Source organism: Oncorhynchus mykiss, chromosome 4 (genome assembly GCF_013265735.2).
Source record: "Oncorhynchus mykiss isolate Arlee chromosome 4, USDA_OmykA_1.1, whole genome shotgun sequence".
In the NCBI taxonomy this organism is placed as follows: Eukaryota; Metazoa; Chordata; class Actinopteri; order Salmoniformes; family Salmonidae; genus Oncorhynchus; species Oncorhynchus mykiss.
This window is the reverse complement of record NC_048568.1, coordinates 20013472-20031379: the sequence shown is the minus strand read 5'-3', so window position 1 is coordinate 20031379 and position 17908 is coordinate 20013472. Positions and strand designations below refer to the sequence as shown.

The window sequence follows — 17908 nt, the reverse complement described above, 5'->3', positions numbered from 1 at the left end:
ATACTGAGTCAATCAGAGAACAAATACATCCGATACTTCCAAGTACCTCCCAGTGATGGACACTTGACTACAGGGACATTCCTAATCACCTCGTAAACATGAAAGGAATATTGAAGAGCATGGGGTTCCAGGCAGTACAGTAAAGTGCAGTCCAGTGCATTGATCTGCTCACCAGTTGTCTGCTGCAAAGTCGATGGCGGTCTCCAACAGACCAAACTTGTTGAGCAGTTTGACGGCAGCCTCCCCTCCCAGACTCTTGGCCCACAGGTAGGCCACCTGCTTGTGGGCACTGGCTCCCCCGTGGCTCTTCGCCACCTGCCACACACGTAGGAGGGGAAGAGGATTAGGAACAACAGATTCATACGCCCGAAGCTCCCACCATCAACCGCCTCACGTGTCGCTCACTGCACATGCTGAGAGCAGGGAGCGAGCCAAATAGGGGAGAGACAGAGGAGAGAAGGAGAGAGAAACTGTGAGAGAGGAGATCGCTGTAGAGAGAGCAAGATGAATGGCATTTTTGTAGTGAAGCTCTTAATAAATGGATGTGCAACTGAGTGTTAATTAAAGAGGGTGTGTGTTTATACTGAGTGTACAAAACATTAGGAACTTTTAGGAGCTCTTTCCATGACATAGATTGACCAGGTGAAAGCTATGATGCCTTATTGATGTCACCTGTTATATCCACTTCCATCAGTGTAGATGAAGGGGAGGAGACGGGTTAAATAAGGATGTTTAAGCCTTGAGACAATTGAGACATGGATTGTGTATGTGTGCCAATCAGCGTGAATAGGCAAGGCCAAATATTTAAGTGCCATTGAACACAGGTATGGTAGTAGGTGCCAGGCGCACCAGTTTGAGCGTTTCAAGAACTGCAATGCTGCTGGGTTTTTCAAGTTCAACAGTGTCCCATGTGTTTAAAGAGCGGTCCACCACCCAAAGGACATCCAGCCAACTTAACACAACTGTCGGAAGCATTGGAGTCAACATGGGCCAGCATCCCTGTGGAACACTTTCGACACCTTGTCGAGTCCATGCTCCGATGAATTGAGGCTGTTCTGAGGAGAAAAAGGGGTGCAACTCACTTTTAGGAAGGCGTTCCTAAGTTTTTGTACACTCAGTGTATGTGCCTCTATAGTATAGTGGAGGGCCAGAAAGGAGGAAGCCGAAGTAGCAGAGTTGCAGCCAGGTGGTGATGTTTTTACAGAGAGTGTTAGGAGGCCTGTAAGCAGTGAGAGGTATTGCAGTGTAACACGTTCATCCTGTGCTGCTGTGTTCGCACAGACCACTGTCCTCGATACGGCATTACAGGCCAAGCCAGGGGCGTCATAATCACACTGTCACACTGTCCTGCTGTTCACAGACACTCACTATCTCAGGGACTCTCAGCGAGAGACGAAAGTCAACTTGTGATGTGGGCTAGAGCACGACCGATATATCGTTACACACACACACACAAAAAAACATATCGGTCAGGCTCTAACGTGGACACGTACCCTGTATGCCTCCTCCCACATGTCGTTGACACGGTACATGTTGACTGCACCCTTCCACTCCTGGCCCTCCATATAGTGGTACTCCGCTTCTGAAAACCTAGACTCTGTCTCCAACTCCTGGAACAAATATTAGACAACGCAGACTCAGTAACCTGACAAACTATTTATCCTGGCTAATCTAAACCACATCGAGTCCCTCTCATAAGATATTTTTCAAATTGATACCAATATGATATTTATGTTTTTTCTTTCGACAGCGCCCCCTATCTCCGACCTTGGCCAGGTGCAGGTGAGTCTCAGACAGCAGGTCTGGGTGATGTTTGGCCACCAGTCGAATCACGTCGTCAAACATCTTGTTCTTCTTATACATGGTGATGGCCAGGTCCGGCTCCTCCACTGTCGCAAACAACCTGCAAATATTCCAGTCACACACACAGTTGATTGCATTGCTCTGCACTAAAATGGAGTCATTCTTAATCTCTGATTACATTAACCGCAAATTAAGCACGAGCAGAAAATATCACTTCTCATCACAAAATGAAGTTGCCCTTTGCTGATGATGAATTCTGCTCCACATTTGTCACAGTAGCGATCAATAAAATAGACAGGTATTGGGATGACACAGAGTTGGGGGCACGTGGTGACACACTGTCTTTGTGGCAGGCTGGCAGCGTGTGAGGGAGATGACTCTGTCTAATATGGAAAGGCACAGGCTCCTTTAGAGGGCGAGAGGGGTTGTTCAGTTAGGTGTAATGATTATGTTTCAGACACAACGCAGCCAGGGCACCTTATTAAAGTCCAATTTGCTATCAATGCACAGCAATTGAACACTTTTGTTTGTCAATTTGTTGCAGTAGAACCTTGACCTGAACTGCAACAGACAATGTTCTGGATAAAGTGACTGTTAAATCAGGCCCCTGTAGCCCAATGTCAGCAAACTTTGCCCGTGATAAAATCCATAATTAATTTGGCAGCAGGGTTTTGGTCGATACGGGTTGAAAACAGAGGAGGGTAATGAATGATAGAGGATGGAGAGAGAAAGAGAGAGAGAGAGGAAAAGAAGAAGAGTGGGGAGGAAGAGATGAGGTAGAAAGAAAGAAAGAGGTTACCTTTCTGCCTCCTTGTATTTCCCCTCTCCCTCCAGGTCCTGGGCTCGGCTGATGTACAGAGTCGACACGTCCTCTGGGGTCATACATTTCGCTGCCAGCTAGGACACAATGTGTGTGAGTGTGCATGGACACCGTACCAAGCGTCACTTTAACTCACTGTGATTGTCATTCCAATTCACTGTGCATAACATCCCACTTTAAAAGAACACACAGGCCTGTCACAACTAAACACAGAAAGCACAGAAGTGTATCCTGTTACAATCAACTTCCTGCCATTTTAAGCTGGGCGAGCCAGATGATAAGACGGTACATTGAGGAGGATGCATACCTTATGAGCCTGCTCCCACCTCCCAGCCACCGTGTACATATCGATGGCATCTTTGATGTGGTCTCCCTTCACAAACAGGGGCTCTGCAACCTGGGTTCGCACAGAGAGAGAGAGAGAGACATACTGTACATTCCTTTCTGTGGATTCCAGCTCTCAAAGTAAGTAATGCATCAATACTTCAATTAATTTATGCAAACATGCAGCACAGAGGCAGCAGGGAGTCAGGTCTGGAATAAGCAGGCATCGCCAGCTGCCACGTTGCAAGGCCCCTGACTCATCAGAACAGCCGGAATAAGGCTGCGTTTCTCTCCTTCCCTCCCTCCTCTTACCTCGTACTCCTGGATGGAGGCGTAGTACTGGGCTATCTTCAGGTAGTACTTCCCTCCTGACCGGTCTTCCTGTAACTCCAGGATATGGACCGCCTTCTTCCACTGGCGAGCCCCTATGGCAGCCTCGATGGCCTTCGAGGAACAACTACGATAGTGAGGAGAAGAGGGGGGTAGAGGAGAGGAGAAGAGATGGGATAGAGGAGAGGAGAAGAGGGGGGTAGAGGAGAGGAGAAGAGAGGGTAGAGGAGAGGAGAAGAGGGGGTAGAGGAGAGGAGAAGAGGGGGATAGAGGAGAGGAGAAGAGGGGGGTAGAGGAGAGGAGAAGAGGGGGATAGGGGAGAGGAGAAGAGGGGGATAGGGGAGAGGAGAAGAGGGGGATAGAGGAGAGGAGAAGAGGGGGTAGAGGAGAGGAGAAGAGGGGGGTAGAGGAGAGGAGAAGAGGGGGGTAGAGGAGAGGAGAAGAGGGGGATAGAGGAGAAGAGAAGAGGGGGATAGAGGAGAGGAGAAGAGGGGGTAGAGGAGTGGAGAAGAGGGGGGTAGAGGAGTGGAGAAGAGGGGGGTAGAGGAGAGGAGAAGAGGGGGGTAGAGGAAAGGAGAATAGGGGGGTAGAGGAAAGGAGAATAGGGGGGTAGAGGAGAGGAGAAGAGGGGGGTAGAGGAGAGGAGAAGAGGGGGGTAGAGGAGAGGGCGAGAGGAGGCGTTTGCACCATCAAAGGACATAGAACTAATCAAAGAATACAATACAAAGCAACTTTATTCATCCACTTGGAACAACTAATAGGCTATGTCCAGCCCAACCAGGGAGCAATTAAGACTAGAATGGCAATTAAGACTCAATGTTACAATCCTGTCAAACCACTTTTATTGGTTATTTCTTCAGTTGATTCCTGTGTTGATTCCCAGCAGTAAGTGATTAGTAGGGGATGGAGCTTTAGAGAGGCCCATTATGCCAGTCAGTCAGACCACCACAGTATTACCAGAGGGCCAGCCATCCAATGAGCATCCAGTGTGCTATCTAAAGCAGCCTGCCCTCGGGACTGGAGCCCTGCGCTGCCTAATGAACAACACCTCCATTTGATTACACAGGAAATGAATCATTCACTTCACAATAAACAAACCCCTCACACCACCTCCTCCTGCCTCCCAACTCCTTTCATCTCTATCCGTCACTCCATCACTCCCTCTACACCTCTCTTCCTCCCTCCCTCCTTGTAGTACGTGATGGGCAGACAGCAGCGCTGACTCACCCAGCCTCTATATAGTGGTTGATGGCGGCGTCCAGTTGTTTCTGCTGGACCAGGTAATCTCCCCAGGCCTCCTCCAGTTTCACCACGTCAGCCGGGAAGGCAACACGAGCCAGTTCCACAGCTCCGCTCAGGGAAAGACGTCTCAGTTACATTAACGTCAATAGTTCACAATGTATTCTCCAAACTCATATCCAACTCAGTCAACAACATAATGACTGGGCTATTAATGAAATAACTAATACATACTGTATGAATGGTCTCGTCCTAACCACTACACACTGGCGATATTCATTCTTATATTCGCCCTCAGTGCTGTGTCAGGCCTACCTTTCCTGAAGGCGTTACCCTTGCGGTAGCAGTCCAGAGCCCTCTGGTTGTTCCTGATCTTCTCAAACAGATCTCCTGCCTGATCATGGGAGAGAGGAAGTTACTTAGTTCAACTCAACTTCCTCCCTCTCATTAAGTCACTTACAGCGCCTCTGGTCCATAACCAGATGGTTCAAGAGCAGAAAGAGAAAGAAACAGAGAGAGAGCAAGAGAAAAAGAGCAGACCGAGAGAAAAACAGAAGGCCGACTAACATCCTCCCAGACACATCCTTTATTAAAACAGACATACACTTTCCCTGACATCGGTTCTGAGGAGAGGAGTCATCCACCACAGAGACACAGGCAGGAAACAAAGGTTCACGCTGTACACAGAGACACTGAGCTAGAACACATCTGTCTCTCTCTGCACCAACTTCACCTGCCTTACCAGAGACAAAACAACTACACACAAATCTCATTGCGAGACAATCACTCCGAGTCGCTCTGGGCCTCTCCATCAGGAGCGCATGTCGGGATCTAAGCAACCTTTCACCTCATTCCATTAAGACTTTTACTCTGTCGCTGGACACGATACTCGTCTTGAAGAAGCCTTGTGTAATGACAGCCGCCGAGTTCGCAGTGTGATTTTGCAGCAGTCATGACACCCACCCTCTCATAGAACTCTCCCTTGATGAGGGCAGCCGCGATCCTGTTGATGACGTCAGAGTTGGTGACCAGCTCCTCGCGGCTCATAGCCAATCGGGCGGCCTTGGCCGGTAGGCCCGCCTTGAGGTAGAGGTTGATGGCGCCCATGAAGTCCTCCTCCCCCTCCTTGACCTCGCCGGCCTTCTCATCCTGGTTGGTCTCCATCAGCCACTGGTAGTAGCTGTGACGCAGGTTGTCCAGCTCTGGGTGGCCCTGGGAAGACACTCCTTCAATAAGGGCTATGTTGCACAGTTTCATGGGGGAAAATCTCTGTTATTATTATTAATTTTTTTGCAGATAGCTGATAAAATAACAATGCCGTGTGCGGGTAGTACAGTCTCTCAGTGTTCGTTTACCTTGGACTCAGCCACAGCGATGCAGTCGTCCCACATGTGAAGCTCCTGATACATCTCCATCACCTCATCAATGGCATTCTACAGAGCGGTCACACAACACATCGACACACATCCCGGTGAGACTGGGGAGGCTCTTCATGCTTTCCCTACAGACCAAACGCTTCACTGAGTTGTATAGTGTTAGACAGACATTCCAACATTCAAGTTACACCCTCCTACCTGCTCCATATAGTACATCTCAGCCAGTTTGTAGTTCTTGTCCAGCATGGCGAGGCGTGCTTTGACTTGGTAGAACTCGGTACCATCACCACCCTGGAGATTAGACAAGGCAAGTGTCACATAAGACCAACTTCAACATGGATCTGAAAGGCTACAGGGAATGGCATGTCCTTTCTATCAGACTGGGGCAGGCCGCCCTGCATTCAACAATGGTAAACAGGTGCTGGGGGTGCGTGTGTGGGCATGCATGTGTGTGATTAGCATTAATGGAGTTTAATAGCCCAGTGGAGCAGAGTGATGTAATGGATGGATTGACTGGCCTGGCCAGTCAGGGAGCAGCTGTGCTGGCAGGGGTGCCAATGTGTCCATGCTCCAGGGGGCAGAGAGACCCACACAGGGGCCCCAACAGACACCCAGGGCTGAGCCCCGTGGCCCCAGATGGGACACCTGGATTGGATTGCCTCCAACCCAGGGCCTGGATGACGATGGACCCAAACTAGAGCCTCCAACACTACTCAGTATATCTACTGCCAGTTATGAAGGGAGGTGTGGACCGGCGAAGCATGACAGACCAACACACTACAGTACGTACGTATTCCTTTGAGACTTGGTCAGCGATGTTGTTAGTTTGGTTCAGAAAGCGAGCTTTGGAGACATCCCCCAAGGCAGCGAAGCACCTAAAAAACACACAAGACAACTTAAGGCACACTGAGGGTGCAGCAAAAACAAAGGTGTACAGACAAAAAAACTCTTGACATAACCTCTAAAACAAACACCAAGGGAGTTCTATCGACAGCCTTCAGCCATGCTACAGCGCCAGGGGTGAACATTTCAACGGATTTCCAACTTAGGCCGCCTGTATCACCAGCTTTCGGGGAAGTTGCATCACACTAACAAGCTGCGTTCGCAATCAAAAGAGGAGCATCTCTTTTTAGCTACCTACCCTCCTTCATTTACATTCTCCTCTGCAGACAAAACCTTTTTTTTCCCCCCCTCTGCATGATTTATGTAAATCAACCCCCATACATCAGGAACGGCCGCTGCGTTACTGATGCCATGCTACAGTCAAATCTAACTTTCACCCTGCAGAAAAAGCGAGAGACAAAGAAGAAGAAAAAAAATCACAAAAGCTTAAGTAAGCACCACCAGAGTAAGTTAAGTGAGTCCTATTGAGAGAGATATAGCTTTTTCTAGCCAGGGACACATCTTTCAACGTGACACAGAGTACTCTCAGTTCTGGGTGAACTGCTTAGCGCTGTACTATTTCTCCCCCCCCCCCCTCCCCCCCAGTCACGTACGCATAGCTCAGATAAAAACACTGAGGAGGGAGGAGGCTGCTCCGGGCTAAACGTCTTCACGGGAGGCGAGTCACTTTTCACAAGTTAAAACGAAGAGAGAGCGAGAGAAAGGATTGTATTAGAAGATAAGCCTAACGGTGCTGTTGTTTAGGTTTTACCGAGCCCCCTTGGGGACACGCACAACGACATGAGTGTATGTTGAGGCATGAGTGACGCAGTATGCGTGTGGTCCCCCGTTGTGCTGACCTCTCTGCGATGTGGAGCTGGCGGGCCTCCAGAGACAGTTTGCTCAGAGTTTTCCACATGGCCTCCGTCTCCGAGGACATCTCCAGAGTCTCCAGGAACGCTGTAGCTCTGAGGGAACACACACACACACACACACGTGAGTCACACAGCAGGACCATCCACAGGGACAGCTCACAGCAGGAGAGAGCAACAAAGTGTAACTAGAAAAAACAGATTCAACAGAAAAACAACCCTCTTTTTTGCAGCTATAGGGTGACAGTTTGAACATTTTTCCGCCTAAGCATTTTTTCGGTCCTCCTAAGTCCAAACAGCGTACAATTGAATTTTCGGGATTTAAAAATGTTTCAGTGTAAACTTAAACAACTAAATATGTACATATACAAAGTATGTAGAAAAGATATAGATATATATTTGTATAATATAATCTTTGAGAACTAACAATCACCAAAATAAAAGCTACATAGTCAGGGAGAATTTAAGATTCCCAAAACAATGAATATAGCAGTATTCATTTTGTGAGTATGTCTGAGCAAAATAACACAGTATTAGCCATTAGACCAAATTAATAGAATTCATTGTATGAAATGTTCTGAAATGCACACATTTCTCTACAGTGTCAAGGTGGCTGAATTTCTACAAAATTCAGCCGCTCAGAAAGGGATCGACAGCACCCATTGCCACGACCCCACCACCTAAGCCCCTCTTTGAAGAAGAAAAGTGGCAGTTGTCAAAAATAGACTACATGCACTTCAAATAGGCGGCATTGAGTGTGGAATGCAGACCAAAATAGTTGCATTCTAAACCCACATGAATTCCACCCTGGATGTTGCACAATTAGGGATCTTATCAAAAACCAATTCAGCAACTAGAATTGTAATACATTGTAAGCTGCCACTTTTGTGCATTCCGAAAGACCCACTGCATTCTTACAAGGTAGATACTAACCTATAATAGTCGCCATCGTCAATAGCTGTTCCAAACTCGATAAGGCCCTCGTCCAAGGTGTAGGACACAGTGTTGACCCCCTCAGTCACAATCACCTCTGTCTTACCATTGGACCTCTCCAGATCCACCACATCCCCCTGTGGAAAACAGAGAGGCCAAATCAGCCCTATTCTCAGCCCTTATAGTTCTACCTGCTAGGAGATAATTACACTGTGTGCCTTTCACTGCACTCAGAGACTTAATCAAAGGTTCGTCAAGACAGAGGAGGACAATAAGAACACAGGCATTACTAAATTAATGTTTCTGAGCGGCTGGGGGGTGAAAAAGAAGAGCGACACACAGTTGGTCACATTGGGTATTAAACTTCAAGGTCTATAAACAGAAAGTAGTCAGCTCAGTAGTTCAGCCACACGGTGACTAACGTTAGCCCTGCCAGTAGCATATGAGCTGGCCGGACCCCCCCCCCTGCGCCTGCCCTCACCCTGAGGGGGAACATGGTGGCTCTCTCTGGGCTGTCGATGTTGTACCACACACACAGGTTGCCTCTGTTCTGGCTCACCACCACGTCACTGCCAGGAACCCACTGCACGTAGGAGCAGAAGCTCAACACTGTGGTCTTAACACTGCTCTCTATGTCATACAGGTGGAGCTGAGGGAGAGAGAGAGAGAGAGAGAGAGAGAGAGAGAGAGAGAGAGAGAGAGAGAGAGAAAAGAGTTAGAGGATTAGGCAGTGATGCAAGGAATCACATGAAGCAGGTCTGTTACTGAAATAAACTCAAATCCGAGCAGTAATGCACCTTTCAAAACCAGAATTTCAGCTCTACTGGGTCCTCGACAACAAATTCTAAACCATAGCGAAACATCTGAGTACAATGAGTCACTTTTCAGTCAAAAGCTCCCAAAGGGATTCCCAATTAAAATGCTTGGCATCCTTTGCCCAGGGCGAGCACATCAAACAGGCATAGCTCTAGGCAGCCCGCTACTTTGAGCTGCTGCTGCTGCCTCACCCGCAGCTTCTTGTCCCTGAAGAGTAGCTTGCGCCCCGTCTCATTGAGCTCCAGCCAGTCAATCTTGGAGTCGTGGTTGATGGTTCCCAGGTTGTATCCGCCGGCCAGATCCACTGTGAGTGGGAGGGAGAGAGATTACCTGAGCTGTGCCTCGAGGTCGTAGCAGCAATCAATGACTGGTGGCATCGAGAGACCGAGAAGGAAAACATTCTCAACTCCAGAGTTTGTACTACTAGGTGGTGTATCGTGTTTAAAGCCACATTATATATCTATATATCTGCTAGAGACAAGAGATAAAACGGTATGTTGTAAGTGAGGGGCCTACAGAACAAAGCCATGATGCAATATGAATATGTCAGTGTTCACAGTAGTATACATCCACTCTGACAAACATCTATGATTCTCTAATGGATCATGTGACAGAGAGGTCTGGCATCGCTTCTCCTTTTATTCTGTAATCAAGCTTCTGAGAAGCTAAAAAAGCATTTTCCAATTTACACTTTCAGAGCGAGGGAGGGAAGGAAAGAGGGAGGGAGGGGAGAAGCGACAAAAAAAAAAGAGAAACTGCTCCTGTCATTCAAAGGGGAGAAATAAATTGGATGGAGGTTGTTTCTCATTTTCACCACCTGAACAAAAAAACTGTTCGGCAGCGACAGAAGGACATGCCTGGACTTAATTAGCACAGGAAGTGGACAGGGCTTGGGCAGATGGCGCTCAGCTCAGCCCTGCACAGCGGCGGGGTCTGGGCTTGGGCCGTGCTTTAGACTCTACACCGCCGCCCACCACCCCGCCCACCATGGGGTCAGCGCCTAATTGAAAGGCCCGTTATCTGGAAGCGGCATATGCCTGTTTGTCTCAGCATCATTCTCTACTGGCCCTCACAGGCGCTAGCGTCTTAAGTTGCCCCAGGGGAGAGAGGGGAGGAGTGGGGTCTGAGAGGGATGGGGTGGGCCCGCTAAAATCAAACAGTCGTTTACCTAATCAATACCTAGCAACGTGGGGACCAAGTCGCTCGGAGCAGCGCCTGCCTGCCTTTACATGAATAGGTATCATCCATCACAAAAAGGGCAGGTCAGCGTCTTTGTGTGTTAGACTCTCTTTATCTGCAAATAAGAATGGATGGGAGGGCTGGAACTTGGCCTTGGAGTGAAGGTGACTGACACTTTTAGTTAAAATATTTAGCAATTACTTCACACTGTCACTCTGGATGCAAATTCCTTCACTAGATAGTAATAGCCTAGATAAAAACACGACACAATTTTACATTTCTGGAAAAACTAAAGGCCTGAGAATAAAAGCTGTAGTCAACAAGCACCAGAGTCATGACCTTGGCTTGACCTTGACCAGAAGACAACCCTTCTGCAGCACAGAAGTCATGTCTTCGTGTCCTCGGTTCACCATCTCAAGGAGCAAACACTCTGCATCACACATATTCAGGACATGACACACACACTTACCAATGGCAATGGTCTTGATGTCAATCAGGTAAGCTAACTTTTTGTTGCCTTCAACCCCCCTCTGTTTCCTCTCATTGAGACGAACACTAGAGATGCAGACACGGTGTGGGGTAGACATATACGTAAGCAGAGGGGGAATGTTAAAACTGAACATCCAAAACATTAGCACAGAAATATCTCCAATCTGACAATCTTGACAGCCTGAATACATTAGGATGGATTTGTAATGACTAACTTTGTGCACTGAAAACGGACTTGACAGCTGCATGCAAAACGCTTGCCCTTCTCGTGCATTCAAAGTATGCCCGACTGTCATGTACAAACAAAAGCTCAACACTACCACCTAGTGGCCATTCTTCACATAAGAGTAGAAGACAAGCAAAAAATGTCTCAGTGACGTTAGAAAATGCAACTGCTTTCTATATTATAATATGCTATAAATATATGCATTACGAGGAGAATGAGTGAAAGCCAACCTGATTAGATGTGGGTTCATGAACTCAGTTCTCACTGATCCCAGGATGTCGTTGCTGCCGTACTCCACCAGCGTCAGCTCCCCAGCGTTGAAAATCATACACACCTGACACAACACATCACAGTCAGCAGCTGGCTCCCTAACATTAGGAGAGAATTCGGAATTCCTATGTTCAAGAAGCAATGACAGGTAGTTAACAGGGACATGACGTGTATTTTATTATTCATAAGTTGGGATTGCAGAACCTGAAAACTCCTCACTACAGCACATTAACTGCAGACAAAGCTAAACAGGGACAGAAGAATGGAATCGTACCGTTTCATTTTCAAAGAAGAATTTTTCATTCCCCCCGGAGCCTTGCCATGCAACCTGAAAAAAGAACGGCAGAGGGGTCTTTGTTTACCCGGGGCGAAGTGCGGTGGGCGTCACTTCCTGCTTTACACTACATCACACACACATACATACTGCAGCCTGTTATCGCGTATGTCTGTCATTTCCGACAGCAGCACTCCAGCTCCAGTGAAGGCTCTTTGAAAATGCTCCGTTAAACAGGGATTAGCACACCGAACCGTGACAGCCCTTGAACTTTTAAAACAAGTCCTTGGAACTTCTAATAGAGCAATTTGTTTCTCACTGTGCCACAGACAATATGGAAGAATATTCACACAGAGGAGGGGACGGTGGGCCATAAAAAAAACATCTCTTGCACTCAGTGTCTTGATTCTTCCAACGGCTCACTTCAAATTCGAGTCTGTATACCACACACATGAGCAGGTAGAGAAAGAATTACCTGAACTAGCAGAGTAAAGGATTCGTGAATGGCCAGACCATCATACCTCACTGAGCTTGTTGGAGGCCAGGTCCCCCAGTAGCAGGGTATCAGAAGTGTGGCCCACCAGATAGCGGTCCTTCCCCATGATCTTCACCTCGTCTATCTCATAGCCGTAATGGGACTTCAGCACCACCCGCATCCCTGTAGACAGGTTCTTTACAATCACCTGGAGACACATTGTTCAGTTAGTAAGTCAGAGCCTCAAACCCGCAAGGAAATAAGTGACAAAGAACTGTTGGGAGGGTGGTGTGATGATAAGTGAAGCTCAATACAACCATGTCTCTGAGCCACAACTCAAGGACTCAAGTTGAACATTCCCCGTCAGATGAACTGCAGTGCCCCGCTATCGTTCTGAACTGAAGGAGGTGAATACCACAACGTACCTGACTCAGTCCCACATAAGTAATCTCAAATTTGTTCTTGTAGATGCTCCTCCGTAGGCAGCAGTCAAACTGTTCCACTCCCCCACACAGTGTACCCTGAACACAGGGATTGACAAAAACATGTTTATGAAGCTGTCACAAAAGTTAGAATTGCGAAAAGCTGTGAAAGGCAACGTGTAGTCTACTTTCTACAGTACTGGGAGCTAAATCAAGTATTTCATTACTGTTGCGAACAGGTGTGTTCGTTCATGTATGGTTACTCACTGCACAGAGGCGTGAGCCATCCTTCTTCCAGGCCAAGGCAGTGATGGTGTACAGGTTTGGAATCTCTTTAGGGGAGGCTTCGTCCCATGCACCTTTCCGAGGACCCCAGTTGAAGACTCTCAATCTGAAATTATATAATTTGAACAAAACAGTTTATCACTCAGAACTTCCTGCTTCCATGCAATGTAAGATAAGTTTGTAATATCATGCTTATTACTTGTATACTGATGTATCAAAATGAAGACTGACCGGTCATAGCTGCCGATGACCACAGACTGTCCACTGGGACTGGTGGCAGCCACAGTGAACTCTTTCTCCGAGCGGTCTCGGCTGTAGTCAAAGGTCTGCTGGATGTGACCCTCCCTGCCATAGGCCACTATCTTCTTGTCACATCCAGCCACTATGATGCTATTGGTGCCCCATGCCAAGGCATATGGTGGGCAAGGGTGGGTCAACAATTTGCCCTGTAAAAAGATTGGAGAGACATGCATCAACGCATCTACCTGATAAGATGTTTTTTTTTTAAAAGTGAAATGTGAGAGCAAAAGGTTTGACCCAAGGAGTACTTTGAGAAAATTCCCAGGGACACATTGAAATGATTTAATGTCAGTATTGGGTACAGTACCTGAGATTCTCCTGAGCCTTCGTCATCAAAGAAATATCTTACAACAGTCCCGTCTGCATGGCCTGAGAGCATGCCCTTCCCAGAAACACTAGCAGACAGAGAGGAGTACAGCATTCGAGCTACAACATCAGACTATAACTTTGAATGAGAGGGTTTAAAGAAAGAAAAAGAAAGAAAGGCACATACTTTGATGTCAATGAGACAACATAGGAATCTGTTCCGTAGACCGTAGATGACTTGTTTGTTTTTGTGTTGGCAAGGCGAACCTGGGAGGAAGCAAACAAAACTTATCAAGATCCAACACAATGTTCTGAAAACTCATAGTACTTCCTGTAATTGAAAATACTGGCAGTAAAAAAACATTGATTGTGTAAATGACTTACCTTTCCCTCCGCTAATCCAAAAACGATAGCGTGTTCTGCTGGCCATAGCAAACAAGTCAAAGCACTCTGAAACACAATGAGATTGGTTTTAAATTGACTGTTGTTTGTATTTTGGTAAATAACTCAAAAGAGAGCTTGAACATAGTTCTATCTCATCCCAGAAATGTGTGATTACTTACTGTCTGTACAAATTTGTTGCAGATGACCTTTTTCTCACCCCTGTGAGAAATAAAGAAGAAACATCACACTTGAGACAAAGAGATGGTAGAGAGGGCCATCTGTGAATCCAAACCTAGCCTAAATACAAATACCAGAAGCATTCTTACCATTCCTCTCCGATTTTGTAGACATAGATTATGTTATCAGTTTGGGCAATGGCAATTTTTGTGGAGTCAGGAGAAAATGCCATGGCCTTGACAACATAGCTCTTCTTTCCATACTGCAAGAAGATACATATCACAAGAACATTATCACTCTATCGAAAATCCAGATTCAGTTGCAAGCTGTGTGTGAGTGTTTCTGGGAAAAGCTTCCGGTATCAAACTGGTCAGACAAAAAGTTGTGTGTACACCATTGATGAGAGGATTACATGATAGTCAAACTTGACTACTGAGATGCCTACTAACCTTAGAGTCTGCAGGCTTAGTAGAGAACTTATCCCTTTTCTCTCCTTGCTCATCGTACAGTAAGACCACTCTGTCTACAGTGCATACAGCAAATTTGCTATTATTCGGTGCCCATGTCATACAAGTCACTTTTGCAGCTCCCTCCTGTGGTAAAGGGACAACAAATTGGATACCATGTCAGTATAGTTACTTCACACGGGTAACTAGCTGTAGCCTCAGTGAACCTGGCAGTGTTTTTCGTCAATCCTGCCTCTGGACACACACCAAAAAGTCTACACACACACCCCAAAAAGTCTACACACCCTGACCTCTAGGACCTTCAGTTGAAGAAAAAAATGGACATAAGTTAGCTAACGTTAGTAAAAAGTTATCTAGCTAGTTAAGGACACTTGCTGAGGCTTGCTAGATATCTATCAATCAATCAATCAATCAAATGTATTTATCAAGGCCTTTTTACATCAGCAGATGTCACAAAGTGCTATACAGAAACTCAGCCTAAAACCCCAAACAGCAAGCAATGCAGACGCACAAAGACATTGTTCATCTGGATATCGCCACATGAAACCGAATCTCATCGGGATGCAGTTGTATACATTTCACATCTGTATTACTCTGGATTATTGACGCTGGTGAAGAAACCTATGCTGTTCCCTTTTAAGGTGGGAATTGAATAAGTAACTGTGCCTAAGTGACAGTATACTTTGCACCACGTGTGCCATCAGACCATCCGAAAGACATGACCAGGTTGAGAAAAGTGCTGTGAGATGAAGGGACAGATAACAGCAATAGCCTAGGTTGGAGACCTAAAGGGCACTAAGTGTGGAGATTTCTGTTTAGTGTGATGCAGGAAAATAAGAGACTGCTATCCTGTAATACTGACTTTCAATGTGGGGCTGGTGGCAGCAATATATACATTTACGGTGAAGCTGGAGGTAGAAAATTCAGTACATAACACATCGAGGTATACTAGGGCTAGCTAGCAGCAAGCTAACGTCAGTCATCAAAGCATTCTAGTTTGTTAGCTAACGTTAGCTGAGGTGGTTAACGTTACTAGCTACTGTAGTAATAAAATGGCCGAGCTTACTTGGGGCGTTAAAAGCGTCTTCAGATGCTTTAGTTGCATGGTTGAAATCTATACTAATCTATGTAACTGATGTAATGTGTAGTCTTTATAATATAATCCCGAAGTTACTGCTGTTTACGTTAGCTAACGTTAGAATTGGTTATGTTGATAATGGAGGCAGACATTTTTCAAAACATCCGTTCACCCTGGTTACAGTTGTCTGGCACGTATGTGGGCGTGTTACCCAAAAACGTCTGACGACAGCACGCACGAAAGTATGCAGAGCTTGGATATATATATATTTTACATTTTAACTATAAAATATTTGTAAATATAATAACAGCTAGCAAAGCTAGCTTTACATCGAAACGCATCAAATAGAACAGTGCTATTAAAATGCAAAATAAACTACATTGGAGATGCCGGGGATTGAACCCGGGGCCTCATACATGCAAAGCATGCGCTCTACCACTGAGCTACATCCCCATGCTAACGCTTAACCTCTGAAAAGATGATATGATATCGCTATTAGCTGTTCAGTTTCATGTGTTAAGAAGCTGGTTGGGTTGTGTATCGGAGGACGCATGACATTCAACCTTCGTCTCTCCCGAGCCCGTACGGGAGTTGTAGCAATGAGACAAGTGGATACCACGAAATTGGGGAGAAAAAGGGGTAAAATTAAAATAATAATAAAAAGAATAAAAAAAATAAAAAAATATGGGAGGGAAAGGGAGCGATTGTTGTTCGATTTGAGGAGTAATGGGGTTGAAGAGACAGGATTAAGTGAACTGCTGGGAAAATCTTCAGGGGATGTTGTATTTATTTCAGTGGCGATTTTAGCATGTATATCCTGGTGCGGCAAACAAAAAACAAGAACATTGTAGATGCATGCCAGCAATTCCACTACACAACACTAAACAATACATTAATTGCACTATAATGGTGACAAACGGTGCTCAACAGCAGTCGCAACACCTTACAACTGCTACACCTCCACACATCAGTGTAGCCTTGTCTGGCACTGAAACAGTTAATTCAGCCTCATTTACTGCCTTTGAAAAAAACAGCTGGTATGGCTGACTTTCTTAAACAAATGTGGTTTCTACTGACAATTGAGATGTACAAACGATGCCATAAGGGAACGACGAGTGGATAAGAGGCAATCCGTAATTTCGAAGGACGGACTTGGTCAATACAACTATTTATTCAACACTTTTGAAATGTACAGCAACAGAATTCAGAATATGGACAGTTCTTACAATTTTCTCCCTGTACACCAAGTCAGAACAGTAGGATAAATAAAGGGGGCATATAAGCAGACATTGAAAGCTCTTACAATATTTGATGATTACATTTCTCTAAAACAGGCTATAGGCTACATGTGCACTACCAAGTCAGAACAGTAGGCGAAAGTAGGGGAAACGGGGACAAATTATTAGGTTGAGGCACATGGGCTACTAACAGCTTACTACACAACATACACTTAATATTACTTTCTTAGCTACCATATACATATCTCCCTGGTATATTACATCATTTAGGCAGCAGCATACAATACATTTTTGTACTCACCTTGTTGTTCCTTGGACTTCACAGATAATGAGGATATCTTATTCGTCTGCGTGTTTTCAAACATCTTACAAGGTAAGCTTCGATTTGGTCTGTGTTTGAGATATAGCTACATGGGGGGCATCAAATTATTCCTTAGGTTGTTAGGAACCACACTTGACACCACTTACTAAAACATCGGCCCATTTCTAGTTGTTAGGTCTATCAAACCCATTTTTTCCCTGGTATTGTTCACATGTTGTGGAAGCCATTTGATGTGTTTCCAGCTCTAGTCAGCAATAATTCACTTATAGCTGACTAATTCACTTATTCACTTAATTCACTTTTAATGAAAGATGACTTTCAAAATAAAAATAAAAGTTATTTTGTGTGTGCTTGAGCTTGTTTATTCTGAACTATATACTGTAACTCCTATCTTCTGATCATTTCCTCATAATCTTCCAGATGTCATCTTTCCAAATATACCAAGTTCTTGCATGTCAGAATCATATAATTACACATGAATAGCAGTTACTTTTGGGTATGCCTATTTAGGTGGAAATCTACATTTTGCCATTACATTTAAGAGGATATATTATCAAACGGCAATTGAACCGTGAGAAATCACCTGCTGTGTGTAGAGACCAGCGGTCCCGGTTGCTGTCA

General features: G+C 45.7%; 1 protein-coding gene and 1 non-coding gene across 2 annotated transcripts in view; both read right to left on the bottom strand.

Moving 5' to 3' along the window:
• The window catches only part of ift172 (intraflagellar transport 172), a 28387-nt gene extending 12458 nt beyond the window's left edge, over window positions 1-15929 (bottom strand). The window contains exons 1-30 of the mRNA XM_036975844.1: window positions 15716-15929; window positions 14632-14775; window positions 14332-14444; window positions 14185-14224; window positions 14006-14071; window positions 13809-13888; window positions 13623-13710; window positions 13247-13461; window positions 12998-13121; window positions 12734-12829; window positions 12355-12516; window positions 11834-11887; window positions 11520-11623; window positions 11044-11129; window positions 9587-9699; window positions 9061-9228; window positions 8580-8716; window positions 7635-7742; window positions 6683-6767; window positions 6091-6183; window positions 5872-5949; window positions 5480-5728; window positions 4832-4910; window positions 4505-4625; window positions 3260-3404; window positions 2931-3020; window positions 2603-2700; window positions 1768-1903; window positions 1494-1610; window positions 173-315 (exon numbers count right to left, since the gene is read on the bottom strand). Of these exons, the coding sequence (XP_036831739.1) occupies window positions 173-315; window positions 1494-1610; window positions 1768-1903; window positions 2603-2700; window positions 2931-3020; window positions 3260-3404; window positions 4505-4625; window positions 4832-4910; window positions 5480-5728; window positions 5872-5949; window positions 6091-6183; window positions 6683-6767; window positions 7635-7742; window positions 8580-8716; window positions 9061-9228; window positions 9587-9699; window positions 11044-11129; window positions 11520-11623; window positions 11834-11887; window positions 12355-12516; window positions 12734-12829; window positions 12998-13121; window positions 13247-13461; window positions 13623-13710; window positions 13809-13888; window positions 14006-14071; window positions 14185-14224; window positions 14332-14444; window positions 14632-14775; window positions 15716-15754 (3371 nt within the window). The 5' untranslated portion in view covers window positions 15755-15929. The remainder of the gene's footprint in view (window positions 1-172; window positions 316-1493; window positions 1611-1767; window positions 1904-2602; window positions 2701-2930; window positions 3021-3259; window positions 3405-4504; window positions 4626-4831; window positions 4911-5479; window positions 5729-5871; window positions 5950-6090; window positions 6184-6682; window positions 6768-7634; window positions 7743-8579; window positions 8717-9060; window positions 9229-9586; window positions 9700-11043; window positions 11130-11519; window positions 11624-11833; window positions 11888-12354; window positions 12517-12733; window positions 12830-12997; window positions 13122-13246; window positions 13462-13622; window positions 13711-13808; window positions 13889-14005; window positions 14072-14184; window positions 14225-14331; window positions 14445-14631; window positions 14776-15715) is intronic.
• Window positions 15930-16108: 179 nt separating this feature from the next.
• trnaa-ugc lies at window positions 16109-16180 on the bottom strand. The gene has a single exon. It is a non-coding gene; the product is annotated as a tRNA-Ala (tRNA).
• Window positions 16181-17908: the final 1728 nt, after the last annotated feature.